This window comes from Apteryx mantelli, chromosome 25 (genome assembly GCF_036417845.1).
Source record: "Apteryx mantelli isolate bAptMan1 chromosome 25, bAptMan1.hap1, whole genome shotgun sequence".
NCBI classification, from domain to species: Eukaryota; Metazoa; Chordata; class Aves; order Apterygiformes; family Apterygidae; genus Apteryx; species Apteryx mantelli.
This window is the reverse complement of record NC_090002.1, coordinates 4,698,344-4,725,316: the sequence shown is the minus strand read 5'-3', so window position 1 is coordinate 4,725,316 and position 26,973 is coordinate 4,698,344. Positions and strand designations below refer to the sequence as shown.

General features: G+C 42.7%; 2 protein-coding genes across 3 annotated transcripts in view; both read right to left on the bottom strand.

Moving 5' to 3' along the window:
* The window catches only part of LZTR1 (leucine zipper like post translational regulator 1), a 39,370-nt gene extending 37,622 nt beyond the window's left edge, over window positions 1–1,748 (bottom strand). For both annotated transcript variants that reach the window (XM_067310417.1, XM_067310418.1), the window contains exons 1-5: window positions 1,560–1,748; window positions 1,398–1,460; window positions 1,255–1,311; window positions 848–927; window positions 366–474 (exon numbers count right to left, since the gene is read on the bottom strand). In XM_067310417.1, the coding sequence (XP_067166518.1) occupies window positions 366–474; window positions 848–927; window positions 1,255–1,311; window positions 1,398–1,460; window positions 1,560–1,735 (485 nt within the window). In that variant the 5' untranslated portion in view covers window positions 1,736–1,748. The remainder of the gene's footprint in view (window positions 1–365; window positions 475–847; window positions 928–1,254; window positions 1,312–1,397; window positions 1,461–1,559) is intronic.
* Window positions 1,749–4,344: 2,596 nt separating this feature from the next.
* IPO9 (importin 9) overlaps window positions 4,345–26,973 on the bottom strand; it is a 39,687-nt gene continuing 17,058 nt past the window's right edge. Inside the window, exons 8-24 of the mRNA XM_067310463.1 lie at window positions 24,567–24,667; window positions 23,258–23,316; window positions 22,598–22,749; window positions 21,596–21,694; window positions 21,301–21,407; window positions 19,941–20,080; window positions 18,118–18,277; window positions 17,331–17,557; window positions 16,953–17,101; window positions 15,894–16,022; window positions 14,093–14,368; window positions 12,115–12,281; window positions 9,964–10,097; window positions 8,272–8,391; window positions 7,663–7,764; window positions 6,804–6,880; window positions 4,345–6,219 (exon numbers count right to left, since the gene is read on the bottom strand). Of these exons, the coding sequence (XP_067166564.1) occupies window positions 6,109–6,219; window positions 6,804–6,880; window positions 7,663–7,764; window positions 8,272–8,391; window positions 9,964–10,097; window positions 12,115–12,281; window positions 14,093–14,368; window positions 15,894–16,022; window positions 16,953–17,101; window positions 17,331–17,557; window positions 18,118–18,277; window positions 19,941–20,080; window positions 21,301–21,407; window positions 21,596–21,694; window positions 22,598–22,749; window positions 23,258–23,316; window positions 24,567–24,667 (2,310 nt within the window). The 3' untranslated portion in view covers window positions 4,345–6,108. The remainder of the gene's footprint in view (window positions 6,220–6,803; window positions 6,881–7,662; window positions 7,765–8,271; window positions 8,392–9,963; window positions 10,098–12,114; window positions 12,282–14,092; window positions 14,369–15,893; window positions 16,023–16,952; window positions 17,102–17,330; window positions 17,558–18,117; window positions 18,278–19,940; window positions 20,081–21,300; window positions 21,408–21,595; window positions 21,695–22,597; window positions 22,750–23,257; window positions 23,317–24,566; window positions 24,668–26,973) is intronic.

Below are 26,973 nucleotides of genomic sequence, written 5' to 3'. Positions count from 1 at the left end.
TTAATCATTTTATGATAAAACTAAACTATAAGGATGAACAACTTTTCCGCTATCCTCGAAAAAGAAGCAATTTAAAAGAAATCATTTCCTTTGCTCCCCTCCCTTCTGTCGCAGAAACAAAATGCGAAGAACAGATTTTGGTCAGATTTCCAATATAACACGCTCCAGAATGGAGGCCTGGCAAAAAACGCTTCAGAACAGAAGATGAAATTTGCAGAAAGCTTTAATCAAGAAAGCGTAGTATGCACAGTCCTAGAGCTTTAATACTGACATTGTAACTATTTGTAACTACGTGCCACTGTAAGTGTTTGCTGGGTAATATCCAAGTCCCTTTGAAGAGCGGGGCAATGATGCCAGCTCCTTACCTGCCTTCAGTCTTCCACTCTGTCCACTGTCCAGTTGCAAATTTATATTCAAAAAGATCGTTCTTATTCTTCAAATTGGAATTGGAATAAATGTCTCCAGTATAACCACCTGGGCAACAACAATTTTATTAGACTATTTCAACAGAGCGTTTGTAGTCAATATATTAGAAGAAATTTAAATTTAGATCATTCAAACAAAAGCCATTTGACTACTGGAATGCCAAATATGGGAGGCTTGTCCTCCAACCTTACTTCTACCCCTAAAGAAACACTAGAGCAATGAGCTTCAAATCTTCTTTACTTTAGACAAAAGAGCAAAAGTCTTTCAACGCTAAAGTCCAAATCACAATCAACCATGAAAAACTGAATAAGTTCAATAAGATCCTTTGATGCTTCACAGAAAACATCTTACTCCGTTTTACGGAAGGACAGACACATCGATCATTCCAAGCAGGCACAGCCGTAACCTGCCGCTGTCTTACCAAACACAAACATGCTGCTCCCGTAGACCACTGCCGAATGGTGGTACCGCGGCGCTGGCGGGGTCCCCGTGGTAAAAGCCCTGTGCGACAGTTAGAACAGCAGCGATCAAACACCGCTGTCACGCTCCAGGCATTCAGAGCTGCTGCGCGGGTTCGACGTGGAAACGGCCGCTAAGAGTTAATCTATTGATCGTGAGGGAGTGTTTTCACTATTTTTGGTTTCTTGACTGCATCACCTAAGACCTGATGATAGACTAAGTGGTGTAAGGAAAGGCTGCATGCTGGGGGGGGGGGGGACAGGGGGGGCTGCTCCTGCGGGAGGCTCTGGGGGCCCCCCCGGCCTCTGCTCCGAGCAGAAAGGTGCCGAGGAGGGGCGAGGCGTCGCCCAGCCCCGCGGCGCGGCCCACCTGCACCACGAGCAGTCCTTCACGTCGAAGCGCAGCAGGTCGTTCAGCATCGTCTTCCTGCGGGAGGAAGGGGAGAGGCGGCTGAGGGGGCGGCGGGCGGGGCGGCGGCAGCCCCGCTCCCCTCGGCCCCATCGCGGCCTTACCCATTGTCCCCGCCGAAGACGTAGATGGCGTCGCGGTAGGCCACCACGGTGTGCTTGCTGCGCCTGCGGGCGGCAGAGAGCAGCGGTCAGGAGCCGCCGGGACCCCCCCGCCGCCGCCGCCGCCGCCGCCTCCCCGCCCGCCGCCGCCGCCCCGCCGCTCACCGGGCCCCCACGAACTCGTCGCAGGGCGGGAGGCGGCGCCACCGGTGCACCGTCTCGAAGGGCCCGAAGTTGAGGGTGAGGTACTCGACGCTGTCCGAGCAGCTGTGGTCGAAGTCCACGCTCGGCGCCACTTTGGAGCGCCCCGCGCCGCCCGACGGCGCCCCAGCCGCCGCCATGGCCCGCGCCAGCCCCGCCGCCGCGCACCAACCGGCGGGCCCGCCCGCCGCGGGACTACAGCTCCCGGCGTGCCCCGCGACTACGGCTCCCGGCGTGGCTCCACGGCCCGCCGCGGGACTACAGCTCCCGGCGTGCCCCGCGACTACGGCTCTCGGCGTGGCTCCGCGGCCTGCCACGAGACTACAGCTCCCGGCGTGCCCCGCTCCGGGGGGGGCGGGCGCCTAGGCAGCATGTAGAGGCGCTGCGGCGCCAAAGTTCAGGGGTTCGAGCCCCACGTCCGCAACCCCAAGCACAGGCAGGCCCAGCAAAAACGACATTTTAGCACCTGCGACGCTCCAGCCTGCTCCCGGGCACGGTGGGGAAATCAACCGCACCTTGCTGGCTTCGCAAAGGGCCCCAAAAGCCATTCCCGTCGTTCAGTCCAGCGCCAGGCAGGGGCCAAAAGGCCGCCCAGGCCTGCTCTGGTGCCAGGCCCCATAGCGACCCTACGCAGCAGGGGGGACTCGCGCGAGGTGGCCACACGCGGCTGCAGCACAGTCACAGCGCCCAGCTCCGGGCCCTGCTTTGGAGAACAAGGGCCTGAAACGCCTTAGCCAGCTCTGTGCACCACAAGAGACAAACCCCAAAGAGGCAGAACACCCTTCGAAGCACCCTGGTGCAGCCCAGCCCAGCCCAGCATAGCCGAGGGTGTTCTCCTTCCCCGATACCAATCTCTGTAAGACTCAGAGGCAAGGCATTTATACATTAAAAGATTTTATTAATACAAAAAAAAAATACCAAGAACAATACTCATGAATACGTGTAAAATCTCATTCCAGAGTCATAGCTGATCTAGTCACTATTTAAATTATATTCTGTGGCTATCAGACCTTCATGCTATTCCAGCAAGATAAAACCCAGTGTGCAAAAAACACGGTCGGCGTCTCCTCAACGAGGAGCTTTGATGAGGATGTAAAAGTGCCAGGCACCGATTTTGGAAGTGGCAAAGGCTTACAGATGCTCAGTAGTAGCCTCGACCCCAGCCTTCATTTTAAGCATAAAAGGGAGCTTGTTTTTTTCATAACATGGAGTTAGTAACCTTTAGTGATGATTAGCCGAGTTTCTTTTCAACAGTAGACAACAGCTAAAACAGGCGTTCCACACCTCAAAACCAGACCTTCGACAGATTTCACTGCGTTTCATCCCGAGCAATTACCTCGCGCTACTGGCTCAGATTTATTTCAGCAAAGCTGACAACCCTCCAGCCATCACTTGTTTGCAGATATATAACGTTGCATTTCGAGAATTTTTAAAGGGAGGAGGGAGGACACAGGGAAAGCAGAAGAGAAAGGAGTTATATCAGCACAGGCACCCGTGGGGCCACTTAGGTGTCTTTCAAACCGTCTCTGCTGTTCACTGCAGCTCTCACACTCTATTCAGCCTCTTTTCTAGGGGAAGCTCAAGTCAGTACATTTCTTGCCTGAAAACATCCCGCATGCCATGAGTTTGCTTGCAGCAGAGCACCCGTTGCAGAAGAACAAGGCTGTTCCTGTTCCCCTTGCCCCACAACACGCAGATAGGCCCAGGACCATCTCAAGGGCTCCTCCCAAACTGGATTTTATCAGCACTCTTACATAGCAGCACTGTGCTTGGTCAGCTCATTCTACTGGGAGGGGTCCTGGTGGGTGCACACGAACACCAATGCAATAGGAAGGACAGCGTGGAGCACTAGTTCCCAAAAAGCCACCATCTCCCCCAGTCCTTCTCACTGGCTGCACTCCTGGGAGGAGCAAGCCCTTGATACCTACAAATGGAAGAGCATCTTCTAACCAATGCACTGAGGAGCTTCGAGAGGAACGCTACAAGAAACTGCTCATCGCTTACTTATGGGACCTTGCAATTCCAAAGAAATCCTTAGATACAACTCGGGATGAGGTACGGTATCAGTAGTGCTAAGTTGCACCCATTTTTCATGTTTTTGCTTAAACTTGTCATCCAACTTGATGTGCCTTAAGGATGAATAAAGCAAGCACAATTAAGGCACACAAGTCAACTTCCAACTGAAAGCACATGAACCCCACCAGCCCCTCTCTACAAAGCCCTGACTAGCAGACCAGTTTGTGGTCCATTTCTTGCTGATGCCTAAAATGCATCCAGGTGCTTTCAAGAGTTTGGTATTCACTTACCTCAAAGAATGACTATTTTCAAGCCCTGCTGTCAGTTCATGGGGCAAAATATTTAACAGCCCTTTTTAATTTTGTAACTTGCAATGACAATTTAGATTTGGTCTTCACTCTTCTTTTCCACCGACTCACAAACTGTTTTCATGCAGCCTGGGCCTATTCTGACATTCAGGGGAGGAATGTCAACTAGCAAAAATGGTCCCATCTCTTCCCTTGGCCAGGACTGGTCACTCTGAGGACACTCAGTTGATCCTTTTGTACAGCTATCAGGCACTGCAGCTGTCTATTTCTCAGGTTCCTCATGAGACTGCACTGCTTAGTTTAACGTGTTGGCCCATTTCAACGAAAGCTCTGAGACACGCTTATTTCGAACAAAATTCCTAGAAGACTTGGAAGAAAAAAAAAAAAAGACTAGGTAGAAGACAGAGCCACAGCAGAGCGCACAGTGAAGGGAAGGCCATGGCACAAAATTTAATTATAGTTTTATACACCAGAGAATCCACAGGGAAGAAAGATACTGAGACTCAGCTGCATGGAAACTTTCCATCAGCGCTCATACCTTATTAGACACAGGCTAATCCGGACAAAGCCACAAAAAAATTAAATCAGGCTTCATAAATTCTACTTTCCATGGAGTTATTCATAGAAAACTATTGAGAAATCAAGGATGGGACAGATCAGTCTATAGTTATGTAGCAAGAAGTGTGTGATTCCCTCTATTTCTGCCTATTCTCAGGCACAACATAAGGGATTTAGGTGTGAGAGGGGAAGCAATGTTAGTTTTAGAATTTAGCATTATTTTACCATTATCCCACATATGCTAGACAAATTGTGCCATCTTTGTTTGTTAAAAAATTATCACCCCCTGCTGGTAGAAAAAAGTGAAAAGTCATACACGAACTTAAGACCGGTAAGATGCATAAATACTCCAGCTCTTTGGAAGCTTTTAGACACAACTTCAAAGCATTTTATTCCACAAAGGAACAGCAAGTACCTTTCTTAAGAAAGGAAACTCTATAATGGGTCACCCTTTTTCTTTGAAGCAGAAGATGATGTAACCATTACAGGACTCCCTTTCTGTCCAGATGACTCCTGTGAAATACCCTAAGAACCCCGAGGTGGCACATACAGGAAATTTCCTAGGGAGAAATATGTCTTAAAAAGTGATTTCGGGAAACAAGTGTGATTTCCTTTTAAATCTGTTTTATAAGAAGGATACCAGTGTATATTTTAATAGTTTTATTTTAATTTTCCCCAAGGGGGAACCAAAGGCAGAGAGGTGTTGTGAGATACATCACACTGTTCTTATGGGTAAATCAATTTGTAAATGTTATTTTACCACTCTATAAAAATACACACAGGAGTGTGAAGGAAGCAAAGTAGATCAGAGTGGCTGTTATGGAGGAAACACATTAAATATAATCAGTTTTTTCCCCCTAAAAATTGTGGCTCCTTGTGTTCCATAAAACCAAAGTCTTTAGTAGCCACATGCCACAGGAACAGAAATTAAGTGGTAGCTTCCTTTTAGCATGTGCACACAAAAGCATTAGTAAAGAACTGCTCCCATGGGACTAGAGAGTAGATGCGAGCAACAAAGCTCCATCCACAATAGGAAAGAAGATGCGCATTTATTTTTATTGTCTCAGCTTCCCATCCAAACTCCTGTAAGCAGGTTCCATATCATTCAGGCATCTCTGATAAAAGAGTCTATAGTTCTATAAAAAGAAGTCACACTGTAAGATCCAGATATTTACCCTGTATGTGTTATGCGAGCGCAAAGAGGAACAACCTTCCAATTTCTCAAGATACATCCAAGCAATCTGTAAGTGACCCAGTTCCTTTCTCTGTCCATCTGTGCTGTGTGAAACTCAGGTAAGTGCCTCTTCACAGGCAGAGACAGTCTGCTCTTAACAATATTTAAGGACACATTTTTTAAGAACTTCCTGGAACATTACTGTGGAAAATGAAAGTGCTCCCATGGTGAGACCGATGTGCAAAGCTCTACAGACTTCCATCTTTGCTGCTTTCTTAGCATTCCTTCCCTTAGTAGATTCATGACAAGATGAGGCTCAATACTTCGCAATGAGGCCCATCATCCACCTGTAACAAGCAGGTGGACACTGGAAAAATGTTTCATGTTTAATCATAAAACGTGGAATAAGCCAGAAAAATATTGTTCGGTTATGATCAGTACGGTCTCTTGATTGGGTTTATATACCAATGGCCTGTAACACTCGCTTTTCATTCTCATTGAGATGGTCTGAAAACATTGCATAGCACGGCTGCTGTGCAAACTGACACAGGAAGTCAGTGAGATAGGCCTAAAAGGAAGACAAAAAGATCAAGTTAGCATCACTTCACTTTGGAAAATCTGTTCTTTTCATGCATCAAAAGATAAAACTAACATACACCAAATAAAAACAAAGGGATGACAGGGAACAAGGAAAAGGGATGCAGAAGGAAGGGAGGCAGCAAAGGGGAAAGGCTGGTAAACAGCTTCCAGGTGTTAAAAAGCAGGAGCAAAACATTGCCCAGGGACTGTGACTGGATAGAAGCATCTCCAAGTGGAATATTAAGTTCTGTAATGTTCAGTCTCCATCAACTTCTGATCTCAAAGAGCTGTGAAGCTCGTGGGTAGAAGAGTCTCAACCTCTCTGCTCACAAAGCGTTGTTGATTCACATTTCCAAATTATAGATATTGCTACAATAAGAGACAATGGCTCAAGGCGTTCTTTGGCTACTCAGCACTTCCCAAAGCCATTTCAATGAACTGAGTACATTCAGGACAACAATTGCTATCTGGTATCAATGGCGTTTTGAAGTTTTGTTCAAGTACAATATAAAAAATAAAGTTTAAAGAAAATGATAGAAATCAGATTCAAAAAAAAAAATTCTAGAGCATCACCTGGAGATCTATTTGGTAAAGAGGGTCCTTTAATGCATCTGGATCGTCCTCTTCATCATCTTCATAGTAATCCTCATCTGTCAGAGATAAATTGGCAAGTTTTAACACTGAACAGAGCAAAATATTTCAGGGAGCATCCTATCAGACTATTGCTAAGATCTAAGGCTCCATAAATGGTTTCAGCACTGCTGTAAGAAGTCCTGTATCCAGCATATATTTCCTTATGTTTACATGATTAGTAAAAACTCCCCCCCACCCAGAACAAGAAGGGTCACAGTGGGAGTCTCAAGCACAGGTGAGACTTAGCATACAAGAGATACCAGATCAGTTTGTTTTTAGTTATGTGCACTATTATCTTACCCTGTAATCTTATGCCACATTTGCATTTCTGTGCTGCTGCTAAAGTAAATAGTCTCCTTTATTATATTACCCTGTGAGGTTCTCTCCTCTAAGATTATATGCAACCTGGAGAGCTGAGGGAGGTATTATACCCACTCCTTCTTCTTTATACAGAAATTATTTCTCAAGATCATTCCACAAACAAGTTCATCCACTGCTCTGACGCTGTCGTTTCAAGGTCACAGCTACATCTTTGAGCATGAATCTTCTCTTTAAAAGAGATACCTGCATGAACCTCAAAGAAACACGAGGTCTATGTAGTTTTTGAATGTGCATGTGGAAAAAGTAGTTATTTAATCATTGTAAGTGTAATTCAAGGACATGTCCCTCTTTTCCAGAAAGAGACCCTTATTCAAAATCCCAGTCTCTGTTGAACTGCTGTCAAGGAAAGAAAATTTTCAGAGCAGAACATCATCTACTTTATTCTATTTTTGAGTAGCACTTTAAAGCTGTAACTTACCATACTTGTTTGTGGAAAGAATATCTGATAAGAACTGTCCTGCTAAGCTTTCATCTTCATCCTCATCCTCTTCCTGATCCTCCCACATATCATTCGAATCATCTGTTTAGAAAACAAAAATTTCTAGAAGATAAACAAAATCCAAATCACCCCATAAGGGACTGTATAGTTTTTAGGCAAACATCCCTGTTTGTTTATGTGGGTCCAGGGAAATGCACACAACCCTTATTATTCCTTCGGAATGAGTGGTGCACAATAGCTGGAACCGGCAAAAGGAAGCGGCAAGAAAGTATGGCCAAAGCAGAGGGGAAGGAAGGAAGGAAGGGGAACCAGATACTCTGAGCAAGGATAATTTTCCTTTAGAGGCATACGGCCAGATCCCATTTTCCAGACAGACTGGCCAAAAATAATTTTCAGTTATAAGGATAGATAACGCTGACTGATCCTATCATTTGGATCACCATTTAAATCTTTATAATTATAGGTATGATATTTCCTATTGTCAGTTCTTTACTGCTCTAAAGACTACTGCAGAGATTAAATATTTTTGCTAACTGGGCAAGTGGATTTAAGCCATGCAAAGAGGTAAAACCAGCCCTAGTGCCTTACCTTGACTCCAGTCTGCAGTTGTCTGTCTAGATGCATTTGCTTCCATTGCATTAGAGAGTTCATTTATTATTAATTTTAAGATTTTTACTAACAAAGGAATGTTTGTCCAGCGTTCAGGATCTATAAGAGAGAGGGAAAATAAATATATATATATTCACATGGCTTTTAATAAAAATCTTAAAGCCAAGCCTTTTTTTCCTGTTTTTTGTTGTTGTTGTTTTTTGTTTTTAAATCTCACTATACACTTACAATGCTCACAGATCAGCAGAACTTCCAGGTTGGAAGGAAAAAAGGACAGACAAAAAAAACCGCAAATTCATTTTGCATACCCTCACAGTTATAACTGCAATATCAAAACTAGCATACTGAATGAAGAGAAGACATGGGGGTAAAATCTTTCACAACTGAATGAACTTGTGAGCTTACTCAGTCAAATCAGAGTTACTGACCTCATTTTATTAAGCGTTCTTTTTTGAAATTATTGTCACATACCTAGCAGTGCTTTAAAGCAAACAAGCGGCACAGCTCTCCCAATCACGGCTCTTTTGCTTACCCTTTCCAAGTCATTGCAAGAACTGAATTTTCCTTACCAGGGTTCCTGCAAGGGTTAATTAGGGATAGCTAACCAGTATTTTTGTCCCTAATTGCCAAGGTAAAGACCTTATCAAATAAAGAAATTGGGAGTACTAGTTTCTAACTCTTTGTGTACTCAGATGCTGGCAATTACCACTCTTCTGGCTGACTAGACAACGCCTTGTTGGGATTTTTATTTTTTTTTAAAGCAAGGAATAACAAGGTAGCAGGTGTTTTGTGACCCCCTGCTTACCTCTTACACTCCTAGGGTTTTCCCTACTTATTTCCCTAGTTGTCAATTTAGCCCTAACACAAATCCCTTGAGTTTAAAATAGCTGAAGGCTTGAAGAGTACCGACCCCGTAGACGGGCCTCTGTTCTGTATCAGTACAGCCGCTATGTCCTGTCCCGCAACTGGCTGTGGGCGAGCACCAGCACAGCAAGGTGCAGAAGCAAGGTTTCAACTGACCGCTGTCGAGGAGAGCAGCTCCCCAGCGTCTTCCCCAGAAGAAATGCCAGGTGCTCGCTCATGTCTAACATGTGGATCTCTACACAGGAACCTCCGAACAAAGATTTTGGGTTCAGCCAATTAAAAATGTCACGGGAATTTAAGGCTCAGGAGAGATACAATACTAAAATAGTAAGGCAAGTCTTAGGCAAGAGACTGGCTAAGGTTTCCTTAAAAGTTTCATTTCTAACCTGTTGCAATCATTGCTGATATGTGATAGTTTCAACCTCACTGAAAATATCAGTTCATCATCTCTTGAACACATTTTCCTCTCAGAAAAGTTACTCAGACTCATGACCGTATCAAGTCTATCTCATTAGATGGAACCTAATGATTTGAAAGAGCAGCGAATACCTCCCTATCCCATAATTACCTCATCTACTTAAGTCAGAGACATTTCAGAAGTCTTCCAAATCAGTCTTTGACAAAATTAAGGCAAATAATAGGTATGTTAACCACATGATGTATGCATCAGCTGTAGAAAAACAACATGCACTTCTGTAGGGAATACCTAAAACCTGTGGGAGATCTGGAAGATCTATTCTAAGGCTTTTCACAGCATCAACTAACAGGAAATATTTGTTAAAAAAAACCAGCAAAACGATTGCTTACTTTTGGCCGATTTCGATCGTGTCCGTATTCCCTCATCCATATTAAATATTTCTTCCCCCTTTACCCTAATGTCCTGAAGTCGTTTATCTTCTGTGTTGATGCCGTACTGAAGGAGCTTACACAGTGCTACAGAGCTAAAGAGCAGGGGATAAAAATATTACAGATCAGAACCTCTCTGCACCGCCTGGCTTTCACAGCAGACTTAATAGGGGACATGTCCCTCCAGAGCAGACATTCAGATGCCCCTTTTTCTATGCTTTTGCCAAGAACAATCATTACAGAGTTTTCCCATTTCTCCTGCATGAGTATCTCCAATTGGACTCCTCTCCTGAAGTGCACAACAGGCCAAAAACTCGGCCAAAGCTTTGGATTAAAACACTGCCAAGCACTGCGTGCATGCATCGACAAGTTTTTTCCAGTTCAGAAGGCCACAAGGTTAAGCACATCCCTGAAGCATTCACTGCAGGTGAAGATGGAATTAAGAGGAAAGCAATGACAGAAACAGAATAATTTGGTTGATCTGCAATCATGAACATCTCTTTTACCTTTCTCCAGTCTCAAAGCTCCTTTTCATTTCTGGTCCTTCACAGCTCAGCTACATTCAAACCTTCTAGCTCTGTTCCCTCAGTATCTTCACATATTCCACCTCCACTGCTTCGATGTCTAGTCTGCACCTATAGCTCTCAAACCTTCTCCAATTCCACTCTGTTTCCATGCCACATGGAGGATGACTTTGGTTAAGGCTACCAATTCAGGCTTGGCACCCTTTAAACCTCTCCCAGCTCCACATGTCCCAAACTGAAGTTCCTCTGAGCTATATGCAACTCTCTCTTTTCACGCTTTCACTGCACGTCCTCTCTCTCCTGCAGTGTGACTCTGAGCCTCCAGTTCTCATACAGCTGTTCTGAACCTAGATCTTCACATGCCAACTCTTGAGCTGCCCCAAATTTTCCCATCCTTTTCTTATGTAAGTCAAGGATAAAGAACCACTTCTTCAACCCACCACTCCCAGGGATGGTGACTGCTGGGCACAGAAGGTTTACCTATTGTCAGCAATTTTTATTTTCCTTATACTAAATTCTACTTGTCTGTCTCTAAAGAGGATCCTCTGGGCAGGCACTGTTTTTCTTCAGTATCTAGAAAATGCCTAGCATTTTATAATGCACTATGATCATTACTGCAAATAACCCAAAATAGAGTGCTTAATACAGTGTAGATACACAGCTCTAATCTTGGACATAATACGGAGAAAGCAATGTACAACAGGAAATTTTTTCCCTGCCAGCTTCATCTTTGGCTATTTCTTGTAGCCGTAAGCAGCATCAGGAGATCCTGCAGATAACACTGCTCTCAGACAACACTGCCCTTAATGAACAAAACGGACCAAGAGTGAGGAAAAACAGATATACGGAAAAGAAAACTGAGATACCTTGCCTTACGCAGAGTAACCCAATAGCAGAATAGTCTGAGGTATACCTGATCCACTATATAAAACCATCTCCTATAAAACCATGCATCATTCTGCATGATCATTCCTGAACTTCTATTTTAAACACACTTTTTCTTATTATTTGTTTTACAGGCTATTTGGCTGCCTCATAACAATAATACGGCACCACATACTAAGAAGCGAGTTAACAGCTGGTGAGTCCCCTAGCAGGAGTCTGTTAGGCTTGACACTTCCATAAAAACTAAAGACATCAGCTACTGCAAATTTTAAATTAACACAGAGCATTTCATGCTTTGGAATATAGCAGTCAGCCTCCCCGAAACACAAATGTGCTCCTACAGCAAAAGGGAGAGAAAACAAGGTTTCCGTCGATTTCTTTATTGACTTTTAAGAGCTCATTAAATCAACAAGGAATCACCAACCTCTTTTAGGAAGCCCTCCACAACGCTCTGAACCTCTACAAATAGTCCATAAAGGTAACTTCCTTTTTAGAAGCTGTTCTCATCCTCTTCAGAGTTTCAATCTCAAAAGCGCTCTTGTGCTTGCAAGCTTCGCACTTGGGTGCAACTCTGTCCAATGCTGGCACACACTAATCCAAGTCTGAACCAGCTTCCCTTTCCCTCACACCCAGCGTGCTAACTGCAATGGGATGATCAGCCAGCAATCATTAATGCACGGTTTCTGCTTATAAGATATCCTACCTGACTTTGCCTTCATATTGCCCGTAGAACAAGTGCTGCCGGCTCATCCATTCAGCCATTACGAACTCCAAGGCAGGCTTGCCGGTTGGTCCAGGGAGACTACACAGAAACTCTAAGAGCGGTTCCAGTTGTGAGTGAACCAAGTGAGCAAACACCATAATCAAGGACTGCAAGAGAAGAAAAGGACGCATTAGCTGTATATAATTTAATAGCTGAGAATGTTTTCTCAAATATGAAACTAAGAGTGCCATTTAGGGCTAGAAGCTATGCGTCTAGAAAGCCCAAGAGGAAGAGAAAGTATAACCATCTGCCCAGTACCCAGTGTGCTACAGAAACAGGCAAGTTAAACTGTTACAGTCAACAGCAATATTTAACCCCCAGAAAAACGCATGGCAAGAATAAAGTTTACCCTCGTCATGCCCCAAACCAACAAGCCCCTCTAAAACAAGGATTAAAAAGCTATTTAAAAATATATATATACATCAGAGGTGGCACCGGAACTGATTAGCAAAAAATGTCAATGGCAGTATCCAGATGCTGCAAGTGCTAAAGTTTGCTCATGGGACGAGACGCTTACACAGTCTTATAAGCAAAGAGCTTGAAATCTACACTTATATAGCAGAAATGTATGTCTCATCATCAAGCTAAGGCATAGAAGTTATTTGTCCAGATTTGCTTCCCCTTCCATTCCCAGGGCCATCAGATCACCTTAACCACAAGGCCACCTTTCTCTCCCATGTCATCTGAACATTGCTCAGCAGCATTTTTCCAGTGCTTGAGAGAGACTTCGAATACAAATTTTAGGGACAGAGATGAAAGTTTTAGGAAGGTATTTACAAGATTCAATTTTAGGAGTCATCTTCTAAAGACCAAGGGTAAAATTCATAGGCCGCATATGTCTAAATGTCGGTCTCCAAGTTTGAGTTCATCACTGTAGGCCTCCTTAAGGAAAAGCTGCCACTTCCAGGGGCCTCTCTCTCACGTTAGGAATACAGAAGAGATTCACCATTGTGAGCGGCTTGTTTCTCCTCCCTTGGCTGCAGGGGAGCTTCAGGTGAATAGTTCAGATTTAGCCTTCCAGATCTTTCAAATCCAAAAATAGGCAAAATGAGAGCCATTCTGAACAGTTATGAATGAAGAGTGTTTCTGAGGGAAAAATCAAGGTTTTGTGATGAAATCTGTGTTGACATCTGAACAGCCTTCTCGATTCACAGTGTGCTGCCTTGAAAAGTGCATGTATAAAAATCAGAGAAATACCCAAGATAAACGGGCTGGAGTAGAAAGACCTTTAGCCAAGTGCTTCACAGAGAGCAGAAGTGGGATCTTGCCTTCCCATAGTTGTGGCATAGAAACTTCTTCTAGGGCAGGCATCACTAGATGTTTTACATTAAGGGTACAGGCAAGAAAGACAGGTAAAGAATAACGACCACTGGAATAAAATAAGATAATTCCATAAAATTATGCCATGTAAGTAGCTTAAGGCTGGAAGGGATCATGATGCTCTTGTCTGGCCTCTGACCTGATACAGGCGAAACCCACCTCCCATCCGCCAAAAGTTCACCTTTTCTCAATTTCTAGGCATTTATCCTTTGCCTATGGCACAGTTGTATGTCAAACACTCAAGAACGCACGCTATCTTTGCCACAACATCCCTACTTAGGGCGCTCATGTCCCCTCCAAAGGGTCACTGCTTCCAGGCACAAAGTCATGAGGGGCTGCATAAGGTGCATTAAAGCATACCCACCAGAACCTGACTTACTCAGTAATCCAGACAACTTTGTAGGAAGCTGCCTAGCACTCCAGCAGATACTGTGGATACAGGGCAGGCAATTTTCTGGCTACTTCAAGAGGGTATGTAGAACATCTAATTACACTAACCACAGATAATCAGGCACACAGTAAAAATAATAATAAATGTTATGACTATTTCTTTTCCCTGACATTTCTACCCGTTCTCCTGGCTGCCCAGCCTTCTCACCTGCATTACGCTGAGCGTCTCTGCTTGTTGCATTTTGCTCAAGATAGCTCTCAGGATCTGGTCCAGATTCTCTCCCAGCTCACTTCCAGCTTTGGAAATTAACGTGGAGACTAGCCTGCCCACAAAGGCAGCAGTGAATTCTGAGGTCCTTGGATCTAACAGCTGGCTCACCACCTGCATCACATACCACAACCCGTTGTGGCCTTGCTCATCATGCCATTGTGCGATTTGCTCCAGCGCCACCGAGACGTATGCACGCAGACACTCGCCACCATTCTAAAGGAGAAAATTATTGCATTAGAATTTCCCTTTCTACCACCCCCAAAAGACCCTTAATCAAGATGAAAACGATGGGCAAACTAGTGGCACTCTAAAGAATCCAGGTCCTCTATGTGCAGTAAAATGATTGCCTGAACTAAAAATATTTTCACAAGATTTCAGTTCAGTATGAATTCAGACACTCCCCACTGCCCAGGCAACTCTCAGCAGGATCATCTAGTAAATACAAAGACCACCTGGAATAGCTGCATTTTTGTACTGTCCTTCTCATCCAGACAAATTCCCACAGACTCTGACAAATAAGAGAGAAAGAAAGCAAAGTGCAGCATGAACCAAACAACCCAGCAGCCAAGCTGCAATTTTTCTATCTTCTTAAACAAAGATAAAGCACAGCAACAAAGCAACGCTGGTCTCCAACTTATTCTTACAGGTCTTCAACCTATTCTTAGTGGTATGTTGTTTAAGGAAAGCCATTTCTATTGCCTGTATTCACATGGCAAAGGGCAGCTGGAATATAAAACTCTCTAGGTAAGGAAATCAATTCACTTTATTATTTATAACATGGCTAGTAGCTGGAAAGAAAAACAACCCTGATGTTTTATCCTCAGAAGGTCTCCCCTCTCCCTCCTCACCAAATACTCGAAGACATCACCAGGTCACAGGAGAGGCCACCAACAGTTAAAGCTCAGATATGCACTACTACTATTTGAAATGTATCCTTGCTCCCTCCCCATCCCATATCCGAATGAGCCAAAAGGAAGTTTAGTAGAGGAGAAAAATATGGGCAGGAAGGAGTTGGTCATGGAGCAAGCAATGAAGCAGCTAAACTCCCATAGAGCAGGCTAGGGAGCTTGATTCTGAGGGAACCAAAACCGAAGAGCCCGATACCTGCACTCAACACTCCCTTCTGGCTGAGCCATCAGGACAGCTTTTTTCCAGACAACCCCTTCCCTTTGCCATGATGTCAAAACAGAAAAAAAAAATATATCTATCTCTCTCTATCTCTCTCTCTATCTCTCTCTCTATCTCTCTCTCTATCTCTCTCTCTATCTCTCTCTCTATCTCTCTCTCTATCTCTATATATCTTTTCCTCCCCTTCCCATCTTTTCCCACCTGAATGAATGTAAGAGAAAACTGCTAGAAGCAAGATGCAGAACAGGGTCCTTTGCTCAGCCCATGCATGAGAATGCTTCTGCATTCAGCTTCTGCCATTAACAGGTGTCATGAAAAAGTTAATTATGAAGGGAGAAGTGTGATCCAGAAGCCTAAAATAAAGATCAAGGCTGCTGGTCTACCCACTCTGATCCTCCAAATTAAGGAATGATCAGTAAAGTCATTGCAGCCCTGGAACAGCAATGCTTTAATGATAAACTAGAAGTGGTAGAGACTCCTGAGGAGCTGCCAACATAGCTGCTGGCAAGCAAAGCCTGGGCTCTCCTAAAAGCTATGTCAAGTGTCCGACTTGGTCACCTATCTTGGACTCTAACGGCCCTGCAATCCTCTCTGCTGCCGACAATATTACCTGCATAGTAGCATTGTCATCTGTATTCAAGCTGCACTGAGCTACTGCAGGGAACGCTTGGCAGATCAGGAGCTGGGACAGAGGAGGTTTTGTATTCCTCACAACTGTGGTCAATATATCAATAGAAGTCTGAAAGGAAAAAGCAAACAAAAGCACTGTTACAACAGCAGCCTTAGCGGGCTAAGTCAACATTTCCCACCACTGGTGCAAGCATCAAAGGTGGAAGGATGTGACCCAGTACTGAGATCACGTCCTGATTTTACGTACTAGAATATTTTTAGCAGAGGACCTTGGAATCATGAACCCAGAGAGTCGCTATATTTGACACGGACACACGATGCAGCGCACTGTAGAATTTCAAGGCCATTTGGATATTAAAAGAAGTATAACTCCTGAATATGGCACACACTTTCACAGTGATGAACAGCATCCAGATGAATGCTAATCAGTACAGCCAGAGAACTGATTAGCCAGTACAGCCAGTTGCTGAACTGTTCTGTTTAGTTTATATCGATTTATTTTAATTACCTACTAGGCGATTGTTACAGTCATAGCCAGATTATACGTACACTGATAAAGATGCCTTAAATTCCATACACATTTTCTACACAGTCAAGGTTTAATCTTTTATAAATGGACTTTTTATAGAAAGCATAAACCTGTATAATTTATCTGTGGTAATTTATGCAAATGTGATGCTTTAAAGTCTCAGAAAAAAAGTGCAAGGAACTAAGTGAGGTACCCTGCTGGAGAACATTACACCAAAAAGGAGAAATTGTCACTGGTGACACCTGGTTACGTCAAAAGCAAAATAACTACAGAAACCCTGCAGAGACTGGCAGGAGGCCACAGGAACAGAGTTTAAAGTTACCTTTCGGGAGCATCTCCCCCCACCTGCAGGTTGCCTTCTCTCCACAAAGAAACCGCTCACAAGCGCTGAGGTCATTGTTCCATAGCAGTTTAAAAGCAACCTTTCTATTCCTTGCGTGCCAACCATCCTATATGTTAAAGGACAGGGAATCATCTCCAGCTAAGACCATGTACCGCTAGAGCACTTACTGCACAAAGCCCTGCAGGAATCTTGTCAGCAGGGGCCTGCATGATGCTGACGAGAGTTGGTATTAGCCTCATCTGCATTGGACCCTGGCAGGCTTCTATCTGAGCTAGCTCCTTAAAGATATCTTGGGCAAGAGAAGCAACAACTGGATCTGGAGAGAGAAAGCACCATGTACTAAAACATACTAACAAACGTATCTCAACTTTTGCTACCGCTATTTCAAATAGGCAAAGCAGCAAGTTTCCCTTCTAGCTTTACCATATGAATCAATATTCATTCGGTTATTAAGCTTTCAGCACACTTTTAAATGCAATGATAAACTTGACCAGGATCCGTTAGCAAAAACAACTGTACTTTGAAAACGCAATTTGAATGCATACCATTACTGTATTTCAGAAAGATTGCAATCGTGAAGGGGCAGATTTTGTTCTCCACACTTGCGGTAAACGCTGGGTCTACTGTACAGACAATGCAGAGAGTCTCCATCACAAGGTTTAGGACCTCTGAACTGAACTGAGTTGCCAAGTGGATGAGCCCATCAAGAATGCTAGGAAGGAAAGGCTGCAACACATGGGTGCTCTCAGAGATCTTCAACTGGTCACAGTAGCTAGACAAGAAATTCATGATACAAAAATGCATACAGTATATATTAAAGGGATTCATACATTCACCACCAGAGGATATATAAAGCGTTATTTAACCCTACCCATTTTTTTCCTACATTCACTGTTTTAGGGTTTTTTCCTCCCTTCAATCTACTGCTTCCTTGATCTCTCAACAGCTCAGCTATCCTTCCTCCTCATTCCATTCCTAGATGGTTCTTAGACGCAGAGCTGAATCAAATGTTACCAGCTTCCACCCCATCTTAGTAAAAATTCTCTCTCGAGACCTACCACCAACGGAGAAAACTAGAAAAACCTTGAGGAAAAAGAAGTGACCCAAGTGAGAGAATCACAAGCTTACAATTACCAGGTTCTGCAGGAGACATAAGGAAGGACAAAACCATTTCAGAATTATCTAAGTTTCTGCCCTTATTTATTCATTATCCTTTCAATGTAAACAGAAGACAAGGTGGATTTGGGGCAGAAATGCTGTTAAAATAGCAGCTTTGCGTGTCATTTATATTACCTATCCTTGGGGCTTTGGGATATTCTAGTGTCTACTTACCCCCAGATAGCTCTGACCGCAGAGATCCGGACAGAAGGAGGCTGGGTCTCGTGTAGACCACTGACAGTAGCTTGCAGGAACTGCTGGATTAGTTCTGGAGACATAGCTACGGTAAAACGACTGGCAGCCCAAAGAGCACGACCCAGGAGAAAAGGGGACACTGAAACAAAAAAAACAGTGGTTTCAGAATAAGTTTTATGATTTTGAGACTTAGCTGCTTCCCATTAGGAAAATAAGTTACAACACAGAACAGAAGACTGGTATGAGGGAATACAAAGTACTTTTGTTCACAGGCAAAATCCAGATAAATTATTCCAAAGAATAATTTCTCATTTGTTTAAAAAACTTCATGCCTCAACTAGTTACACTTGAATCAGTACAGCAGTATATGCTTTGCTGATCATTGGAACAAAAGTAAAAGGAAGAGAATGAACGCTTTTTTCAGTAATCCCCGTTAATCTAGCTCAATATTTTATTTTGTTCACTCCAACAGCGGCAAATAGCAAATGCTTAGGAAAAAGAACAAGAGCAATAGAGCAGGAATAGAGTGAACTTTCCCCAAATGCACTTTTCTAGCTTCCAGCCATCACTTCACAGTTACCTAACATTATGTTTAGCAGCACTAGAGAAAGAGTGAATACTCATTCTCTACTCACCTGTTCTACACTTATTATGATATGAGGTATTTTATCACACCTACCCTCCTGCCTTTTCAGGCTGAACTGTCCTTATCTATTTAGGCTACCCTCAAATAGAGGATGCTTACTATCTCTCAGCATTTTTACTGCCATTATTTATAAAACAGATACAAGCCTATTTGCAGGGTTAAGATGAAGACATCAAAAATTGCATGCAAGATGCATAGCAATAAAAAGTTTTGTTTTCTAAACAAGTATTGAAAAGAGCAAACATTTCATTTGTTTGATTGCCACTGGTAAACACAGAACAGATGTTCCCTAAGAACTACCTATACTGACTCCAGGACCTCTTTCTAAAGCACAATAGCTCATTTACAGCCCAACATCACATACAAAAACAGCTAAAGTTGTTTCTTCTCATGTATTCCACTTTGCACACTATTTCTTCATTCAAAATTAACTCTGGAAAAGGAAAAAAACCCTTCTTTGTAATCAGCCAAACAAATTCTTGCTTTGATGAAAACATCCAGCAATTTGCCTTTTCTGCACTGACACAACTTAATGTGGAATCACCAATACTGCTCACACAGGTTCAAACTTCCTAAAGTTTAATTTGCAAGCGCTTTCAAAGCCCAATTTTCAACAATTCCTTTGGCTTTCCTACACACTGATGTCCGACAATATAGAAAGCAGGACCCTGGCGAGTTCAGAATAGGATCCTGCTCGGCTAGGAAAGTTATTTGAGTTCATCTGCTATAACTAGGGTCAGCCCTCAGGTGAAAGAAAACAAGGCGGTATGGCATTGCAGGAATTCTGAAGCCCTTGAAATACTGTTGGCGTCTTTCCCAGGAACTGATACAAGGCAATGGAGTGGTTGTTTCCCACCAGGTTCCCCACATAATCTCCCTTCCATCTTCAAGCCCTACAGGCTCAAGCATCCAGACAACAGTGAGTATCAATTGAAACCACAGCACCTCACTTTGAAACTACTTATATTAGACCCGACAGCATGTGTGAACTGAGAATTTAAGTTTTATACCTTTTCATATGTACAATGTGCACAATTGCATTTCACAATGTCGTACGCCTGCAACGACCTGATACATCAGGCATTATCGTTTGTAAGAAATTTCCAAGAATCTGGTGCTTAGCAGTTACTCCGAGTAACGGTAAGGACCAAAGTACCTGAAAGGTTTAGGTCGGCGAGAACAACATTTGTCAGGAAGCCATGCATATCAAAATGTATTCTACCATTCTTCACACTGTCTGTAATAATAGATTTCACAGAGCCCAGGGCCAGCATACAAGCTTCATGTATCTTCCACCTGCAAAAGAATTCAGAAACCTTTAAGTTTTCTCCCCACCATCACCTCTATAAAGTAAAACAATTAAGATTTTCTGGTCTAAGCTATCACAACTATCTTCTTGATCCCCAGAGTATCTGAACAGGCCTTGAAAGAAATGAACACTCAAAAACCTCCAAGATGGGGACTTGGAGACTCGCCATGAATAGGCAGCACTCTCCATCACTTTCTAAAATAACGGTTCAGTAAACATTACATCTTGTAATGCTTTTTGTTCTCATAATAAAAACAAAATGAAACAACATGAGAATCTAGTATGAAGGCTTAGGTCTCCAGCTGTGCCTTGCTTGATTATTCTATACTCAGAAGCACTGAGAGAAAGTACATTGATGATTTAAAAATTTCTATTTTTGCATTACATTTTGATAATTACGATGAAATAGCATTTGGGGCAAATAACAATTCTCCTTGGTTTTATTTGTGAAGCAAAAGACCACCAGAAGCCTTTCTTGATTCAAAGTGAATCTACTTTAAATTTACCAAATTCAAAGCAGACAGGGACTTAACGGTGCATTTTTGCGGAAAGGGGGAGCACACATAGGGTCTGATTTCTCAGACTTTCAGTTACTGCTCTATATAAAGAGTAGCCAATCTGACACTGATATTCAAAATAAACATGGACACTGAACTAATTCATTCTGAAAGCCAGAGAGAATAGTTATGGAACAGAGACTAGGTGTCCTTTAAATCGAGCATTCTCTTCTATCCTCAAGTAACATTAGAAATTGCAACTGAAGTTTTAAAACTGAACACACACATCTGCATACAGCACCTAAATCTCTTCCTTACATCAAGTAGGAAAAAAAAATGCCTGAAATTGAGCTTAAGTAACTGAACAGAAGGTCAATTTCTCTTCAGGTCACATATGGTTTTAACTATAGTTTTCAATGGTATGTTTTCAGGGACTGTCAGAGGTCTGGAGGGAGGGAGGGAGGGAGGGAGCCTGGGGACAGCTAGTTTGTGTTAGGAGTTGCTGAAAGCATTCCACACGAAGATTTCTGCATATGGCTTGAAAACTGCTGCACTTTCTTCTTCTTCTTCTGATCAAGAGTTCTCAAATTTCATTCTTGTCCATCAGCAACTATACCATGAAAAAAATGCAAATAACTTGTGCCACATCCAACGCCGTAAAAGAACCTGCCATTCACACCAGTGTCTTGTCTGCTGCCCCTTCTCCTTACCAGTGCTCAGCACCACTGTTTTTAGCCTGCTCAGCTTCTTGCAAGTGTCTTGTAGCTGCTGCAGCCAAAGCAGTTGCACTCTCATTTTGGAAATCAGCAGCCACAGCCTGTGCGGAAGGAAGCAATAACGCTTATTTGTAAAGACTTTTGAAAGCTGCGCTTTTCTCCAGCTGCCCCACCTGAAGCTAAATATGTAAAGACTGTGAGTACAGGTCACAACTATTCTTTTTTACTTGCATTAAGTCCTTACTTGTTGTTATTTTGGTTGCTTATAAATGCGGAACACTTTTCATACCAGCAACAGATCCTGTGCAGCAATCCTCACTGTATAGGAAAAAGTATCATCATCTTCATCCTCCACAAACTGTTGTGGATTTGCAGTCCAAACTTTTATCTGAAACAGAAAGAGAGAAAAGGATAGTAATCTCAGTGTTGCAACACTGCTTTCAGAATTTTCTCTGCCATAAGAAGTCCTCAAAGCCTTCTTCAACTGATTTTTTTTTTTTTTTTTAATATTCTAGTTCATACTCTACAAAATAAAGCACCTGAAAAGAGAGACTGAGCAGAGCATGCAGACTGAATAGTGTTTTCCCCTCACACTCTTCATGGGAATGAAAGAACAGAGTTAGACTGAGGGCTCCCTCCCCTTTACACTGACATCAAGCTCAGACATCAGAAGGAAACATTCCAGCTGAAGCCAACAGGGACTACATGAGTTATCCTCCTATAAATCTCAATCTTGTATTTAGGCAATCAGATAAACCTTTGAAAAAGAAGAGGCCCTCTCTGTTCTAAGTTCATCTTGCTCTTCTGCTTCCTCATTTGAAATCAGAATTTGACAGGACTAATGACTGACCTGGAATCCTCGCTACACAGAGGACTTTAATTACAGATGAGGAATAGGAGAAGCAGATGAATCTTTAACAGAGTGCCTCTCTTCATGCATGCCTACCTAAAGAAGAGAAACTGAAGATGGCTGTCAGGTTTGGGCACCCAGGAGGCGTGCAGAATTTCAGTGAGTTGTATCACACTGCTAGCACAGTCCCCTCACTATCAAACAAACCCAGTTACCCCTTTCAGCATGACAATCCCTGTTTTCACAGCATATTCCTTCATCTGCTATCCACGTTACCATAGAGAAACATTTTGATGCGATTGCCCTAATTCTGGGCACAGCAGAGTGACAGAGCAGCCTATTAGATTACAGCAGCTTCCATCCACTGAAATACTTCCTACGACATTAGCTGTTTCAAATCTCTCATCTCATTTGCTTCCCACACAAGGCAAACATGCTCACCTGTTCCTCTGTGATCTGCATGTAAAGAAGGATGTAATAGATCAGCTCTGGCAACGCTTTCTTCACTGTGCTCTTAAATTTGTTGTTTTCCAACAGGGCGTGAACAAATTCAAATATGCTGAACACCAGATTTTCAAAGCCCAATACTTCACCTGAATGAAGAAGTAAGTGAAAACAAAAAACATGACTGAATATGCCAGCATGCAGAAAGGAATAAATGGGTGTCAAATATAATTACAAACTGTTAGCATGTTCATCAGGATAATTTTTTCCCCACTTCTGGACTAACCAGGGCAGCAGCTCCAGGAGGATGCCTGACCTCAACCCTTTCTATTTTCTTCCCACATCATCACACACCCCTCATTTAAACTTAAGCCCAACCTAAACCTGTTTAGCTTTCTTTCGTCCCATTACTCTCACCTGAAGATTGTTGCAGAACTCCCTGAATTGTTAGAAACTCTGAAGTTCCACAGCTTCATTGATCACAGTCACATGAAATTTGCAAAAAAAAGTGAGGAATACTGTTCTAACACCATAAACGTACCATTAAGAATGAATTCCTAAAGTGTTTCTGTCACAGTTTTGATAACAGTAATATTTAGGTAAGCTTCCATTCCTCTTTACAACAGAAGTCAGAAGTGCAGTCTGACAAGTTCTTACCGTCAGAATCCACAGGGTCCTCCACCTCTTCTGTATAATTTACTTCTGTTCTCACATAAGTAGACAGAGTTAAGTAAATATGTGCATTTTTAGAGCTGCATCTATTTAGAAGTTTCTCTGTTCAACTCTTCAAATTCCTGCAACTTTAAGAAAGCTTTCAATTTACAGCACGGTCACGGTGTTTCAAATGGAAGACATGCTACAGAAGTTTCTAATTCTGGCCATTACTGAGCTTCACAGAACACCTCCAAATATACTTTAGTATATCCTCTAGAGATCATATGATTCATTTAAACCAAACCCTTCAAGAAGTGCAACCCAAAGCTTCATCTGTATTAAAATTTTGTGAGAATGGAACCACTCAAACTCAATCTTTCCATGAGAAAATGAGCCAATTCAAAAATTCGCTGCTGCCTAAGGGTAAGGACCCACTCCCCCCTCCCATCCTTGACCTGTGACTAATGCTACTTTTATAGTTTCCATACCCATTTTTAAGCTTCAAGAGCATACCACCCAATATATAGCACGATTCTGAAACATAAGACTGTGCAGACAACTTTGGTATGTAAAGGGCTAGATCTAGGATCTCTAGGAAAACAGCCACTCTGATTAAATCATACAGAAAAATTCAGTCAACCTTCACGCTGTTATTGCGACACAGTGGCCATTTCTGGTGTTTATACCAAAAATTCAGAAAAAGCTACAGGAGAGCCTGGTATTCTAAGATTACTGTCTCACAGTAAAAGGCTAACAAAAGCGACCTTTGAATTAATTATACATGTAAAGGTTTGACTTGTCAGTTTGCATGTACTGGGAAAACTACCAACAGAGCATCTCTTTAACACAGCACATTGTGTTGCAATGTAATAAGTTACAAAATTCAAAAGGCAAATCAAATGCAACCTCAGCAGCAAGTGTAGCCAGCCATTAGTACTGCTGTAGCAAGCAATACTGTAGATTTTCCTTTACCTGAAGTCTTTAAATCATATCTAGACATCTTTTTGAAGAGGACATTTTTCACTGAAAAACTACAAGAAATAATGCAGAGATCGGACACAATTCTAAAGCCAGTATAACATGGGCGCTCACATTATTGATCATAGCTGAATTTAGTAGGTTCAGTAATGTTTCTTTTTGCTTAAAAGTAACAAATATCCATTAAATGCATACAATAGATTCCTGTATTCTGTCACAGTGGACTACTCAGTGTCTAGTGCTCTTTAACCATGTTCAGTTCCTTACTGTGTATGAGAAACAGCACAGTTTGCGCCTTCCTGTTCTAGTTTAAACCATTCACTGCAAAGGATATAAGGCTGCGCTTTCTGTAAGGGTATTCCAAACAATGGGCAGGATCTGCTGCATTGATGAAACCATGTGCTTCGGATAGTTTTTCACTAATGCTGTCACAGCCTGGAAAAAAAGGGGGGAAAAAAAAGAAAAAGAGCAGCATCAGTCTGAAGCAAAACCAGGGAATGCTACCACAAAACGCTCTAGTCACAAGCTGCAGTTTCATGAACAGTTGAGATACTCCAATGTCTTGCTGCTACCAAAAAGGGAGAGGTCTCCTCCTCCTCCTCTCATTCCTGTCCCCCCAACTCATACAAACAGACCTCTCACCACAAACTACTTCTACATACTAATAAAAGAAGAAAAAATTCAACGGTTGGTCACTGAGCAGCAATGCTGCTTTATATCACTGCTGGGTACATTAATGGAAAACTTCAGTTTCTAAAGGTGCTGGCAGAGGATACGAATCTGATCTGCAGGGCTGATGCAAATTCAACCCGCTGACCATGGCCACAAGAGCATCGAAAGATGCTCGTTTCACACGCCACTACTTATGAACCCCAGGCAAGTTATTCCTAAGCTGTATACCAAGCCAATCCTGCAAACCAGGAGGAAGCATAGTTGGGTGGTAACAGAGCTTTACAGTTCAATAGCTCTGCAGTTCGAGCAAGAGAAGACTCCATTTGCAAGTTCAGCCCTTTCCCGCAGCGCAAGTCATTAAAAAAAGTACTCTCTCCTGTCCAACGTATTTCAGCTCTGGCCTCTCATTCTGCCAATTCCCAGTGTTTGTTTGAGCTACAAGAACTGCTTTACAAATATCCTCCTCTGCCAACCCACACAGACCGTTCCACCACCTCTTAAATACTCCACAAAATCCATATCCGTCTTTCTCAAGGGCAAAGTCAAGCTGCTTCCCAAGCAGGATGTTTAATGGCCAAGTTAAGCAGTAAATGACTGCATCCGTACTTCTAACCTGAGTCACTGTACAGACTCGCTAAAAACCACCACTGGGGAAGCAGTAAGGCAGCTTCTTAACCCCCTCCAGCTATTTTGCAAGCCAACATCTGACTACATCTGGACTAATTGCTCAGCACCTCTCGAAACCCCCCCTTCTGCAGCTCTCCGTTAAAGCCTTCTGTTGCTCCACTTTCTACTTGGGTCTTTAGACAGCATCCAGTACGCTGTAAAGAAGGAATCCCTAAATGTGCGGATAAATGGCTTAAAATAGGCATTAGCGAGCGGCTGGAGAGCACGCTCAAGCCAAACATTGAGTAAGAGTGCAGCAGGTGCAGGTAACGTCCTTTGCTCATAAGCTTAAGAAACTTACCCTCAAGACGCTGGTTACAACCTAGCCTTCCATACAAGAACACGAGGGTAAGATTAATTGCTTTTTATAACTAGTTATCCAACAGAAGAAGCATAACTTGTCCTACCCACCCCACATGCACGTGCCAAAAGAGCAGATTTTATACATAAGCAAAGCAGCAAGGTTCTAAAATACTTTAGACTGTTGGTTAATTGCCACTTTTGATGCAATTACTGCATATTAAGTATATCATGGCTGTATTCCCATGTCATGAAATCTACCTTAACTCTATTAGCTGTCATGTTTAATCACAGTATTTCCTCTCAAAGCAATCAGTAGTGGCTTGTTTAACAACAACAAAATTTGAATTATGACTCAAGAATCAATTTAGTTGCAACTCATTCAGGCTCAGAGAGATCAATTCAATTCATGTTAAACTACCAAACAACAAAACAATGAATTACACTTGTGGTATTCTGTTTCCAGCCTTCACGGTCCAATATATTTTTATGTTAGTATTCAAGAATCTGATCTGTAATGGATTTCACGTATATAATATTTGTAATTTATTTGACATATATACTATACCAAACACTAATATACAGAGAAAAGGATGACACCTAATGCATCAGGAATTGACTTGTTAAAAAGTCACAGTTACCTTAAATTTTCTATAATCTCCATCTAGGACTGAATTAGTTTTGAAATACTAGAAGTCTAATGTGAACCAGAAACAGATGAGACAACATTATCTTAAAGGAGCCGAAAAGTTATGAAGGCTTGAGGGCCTTGCTTCAAAGTGTGGGAAACCTCTTCAGGGGACAACAGCGAAGTCATGATTAAGTCTCCAGACACATGGTATTTGGGCACCTGTATTAAGGAGAAGGCTTAAGGAAGAGTTATCACTGCCTTAAGCGTGCCAGAAGGGCTGCTCCTATGAACGCTTGAAACACATTAAAGAGCAGAACCAGCCAGGTCAGATCTTTGCTGTCCCAGCTCACCGTGACTACGGTATGAGTCAGAAGTAATACATAAACTAATCTGATGGCTAGTGTCATCCAAAGCAGAGACCCAGTAATGATACATCCAGCCACCGCAGGAGATGTTCACGTTGGCTCAGATA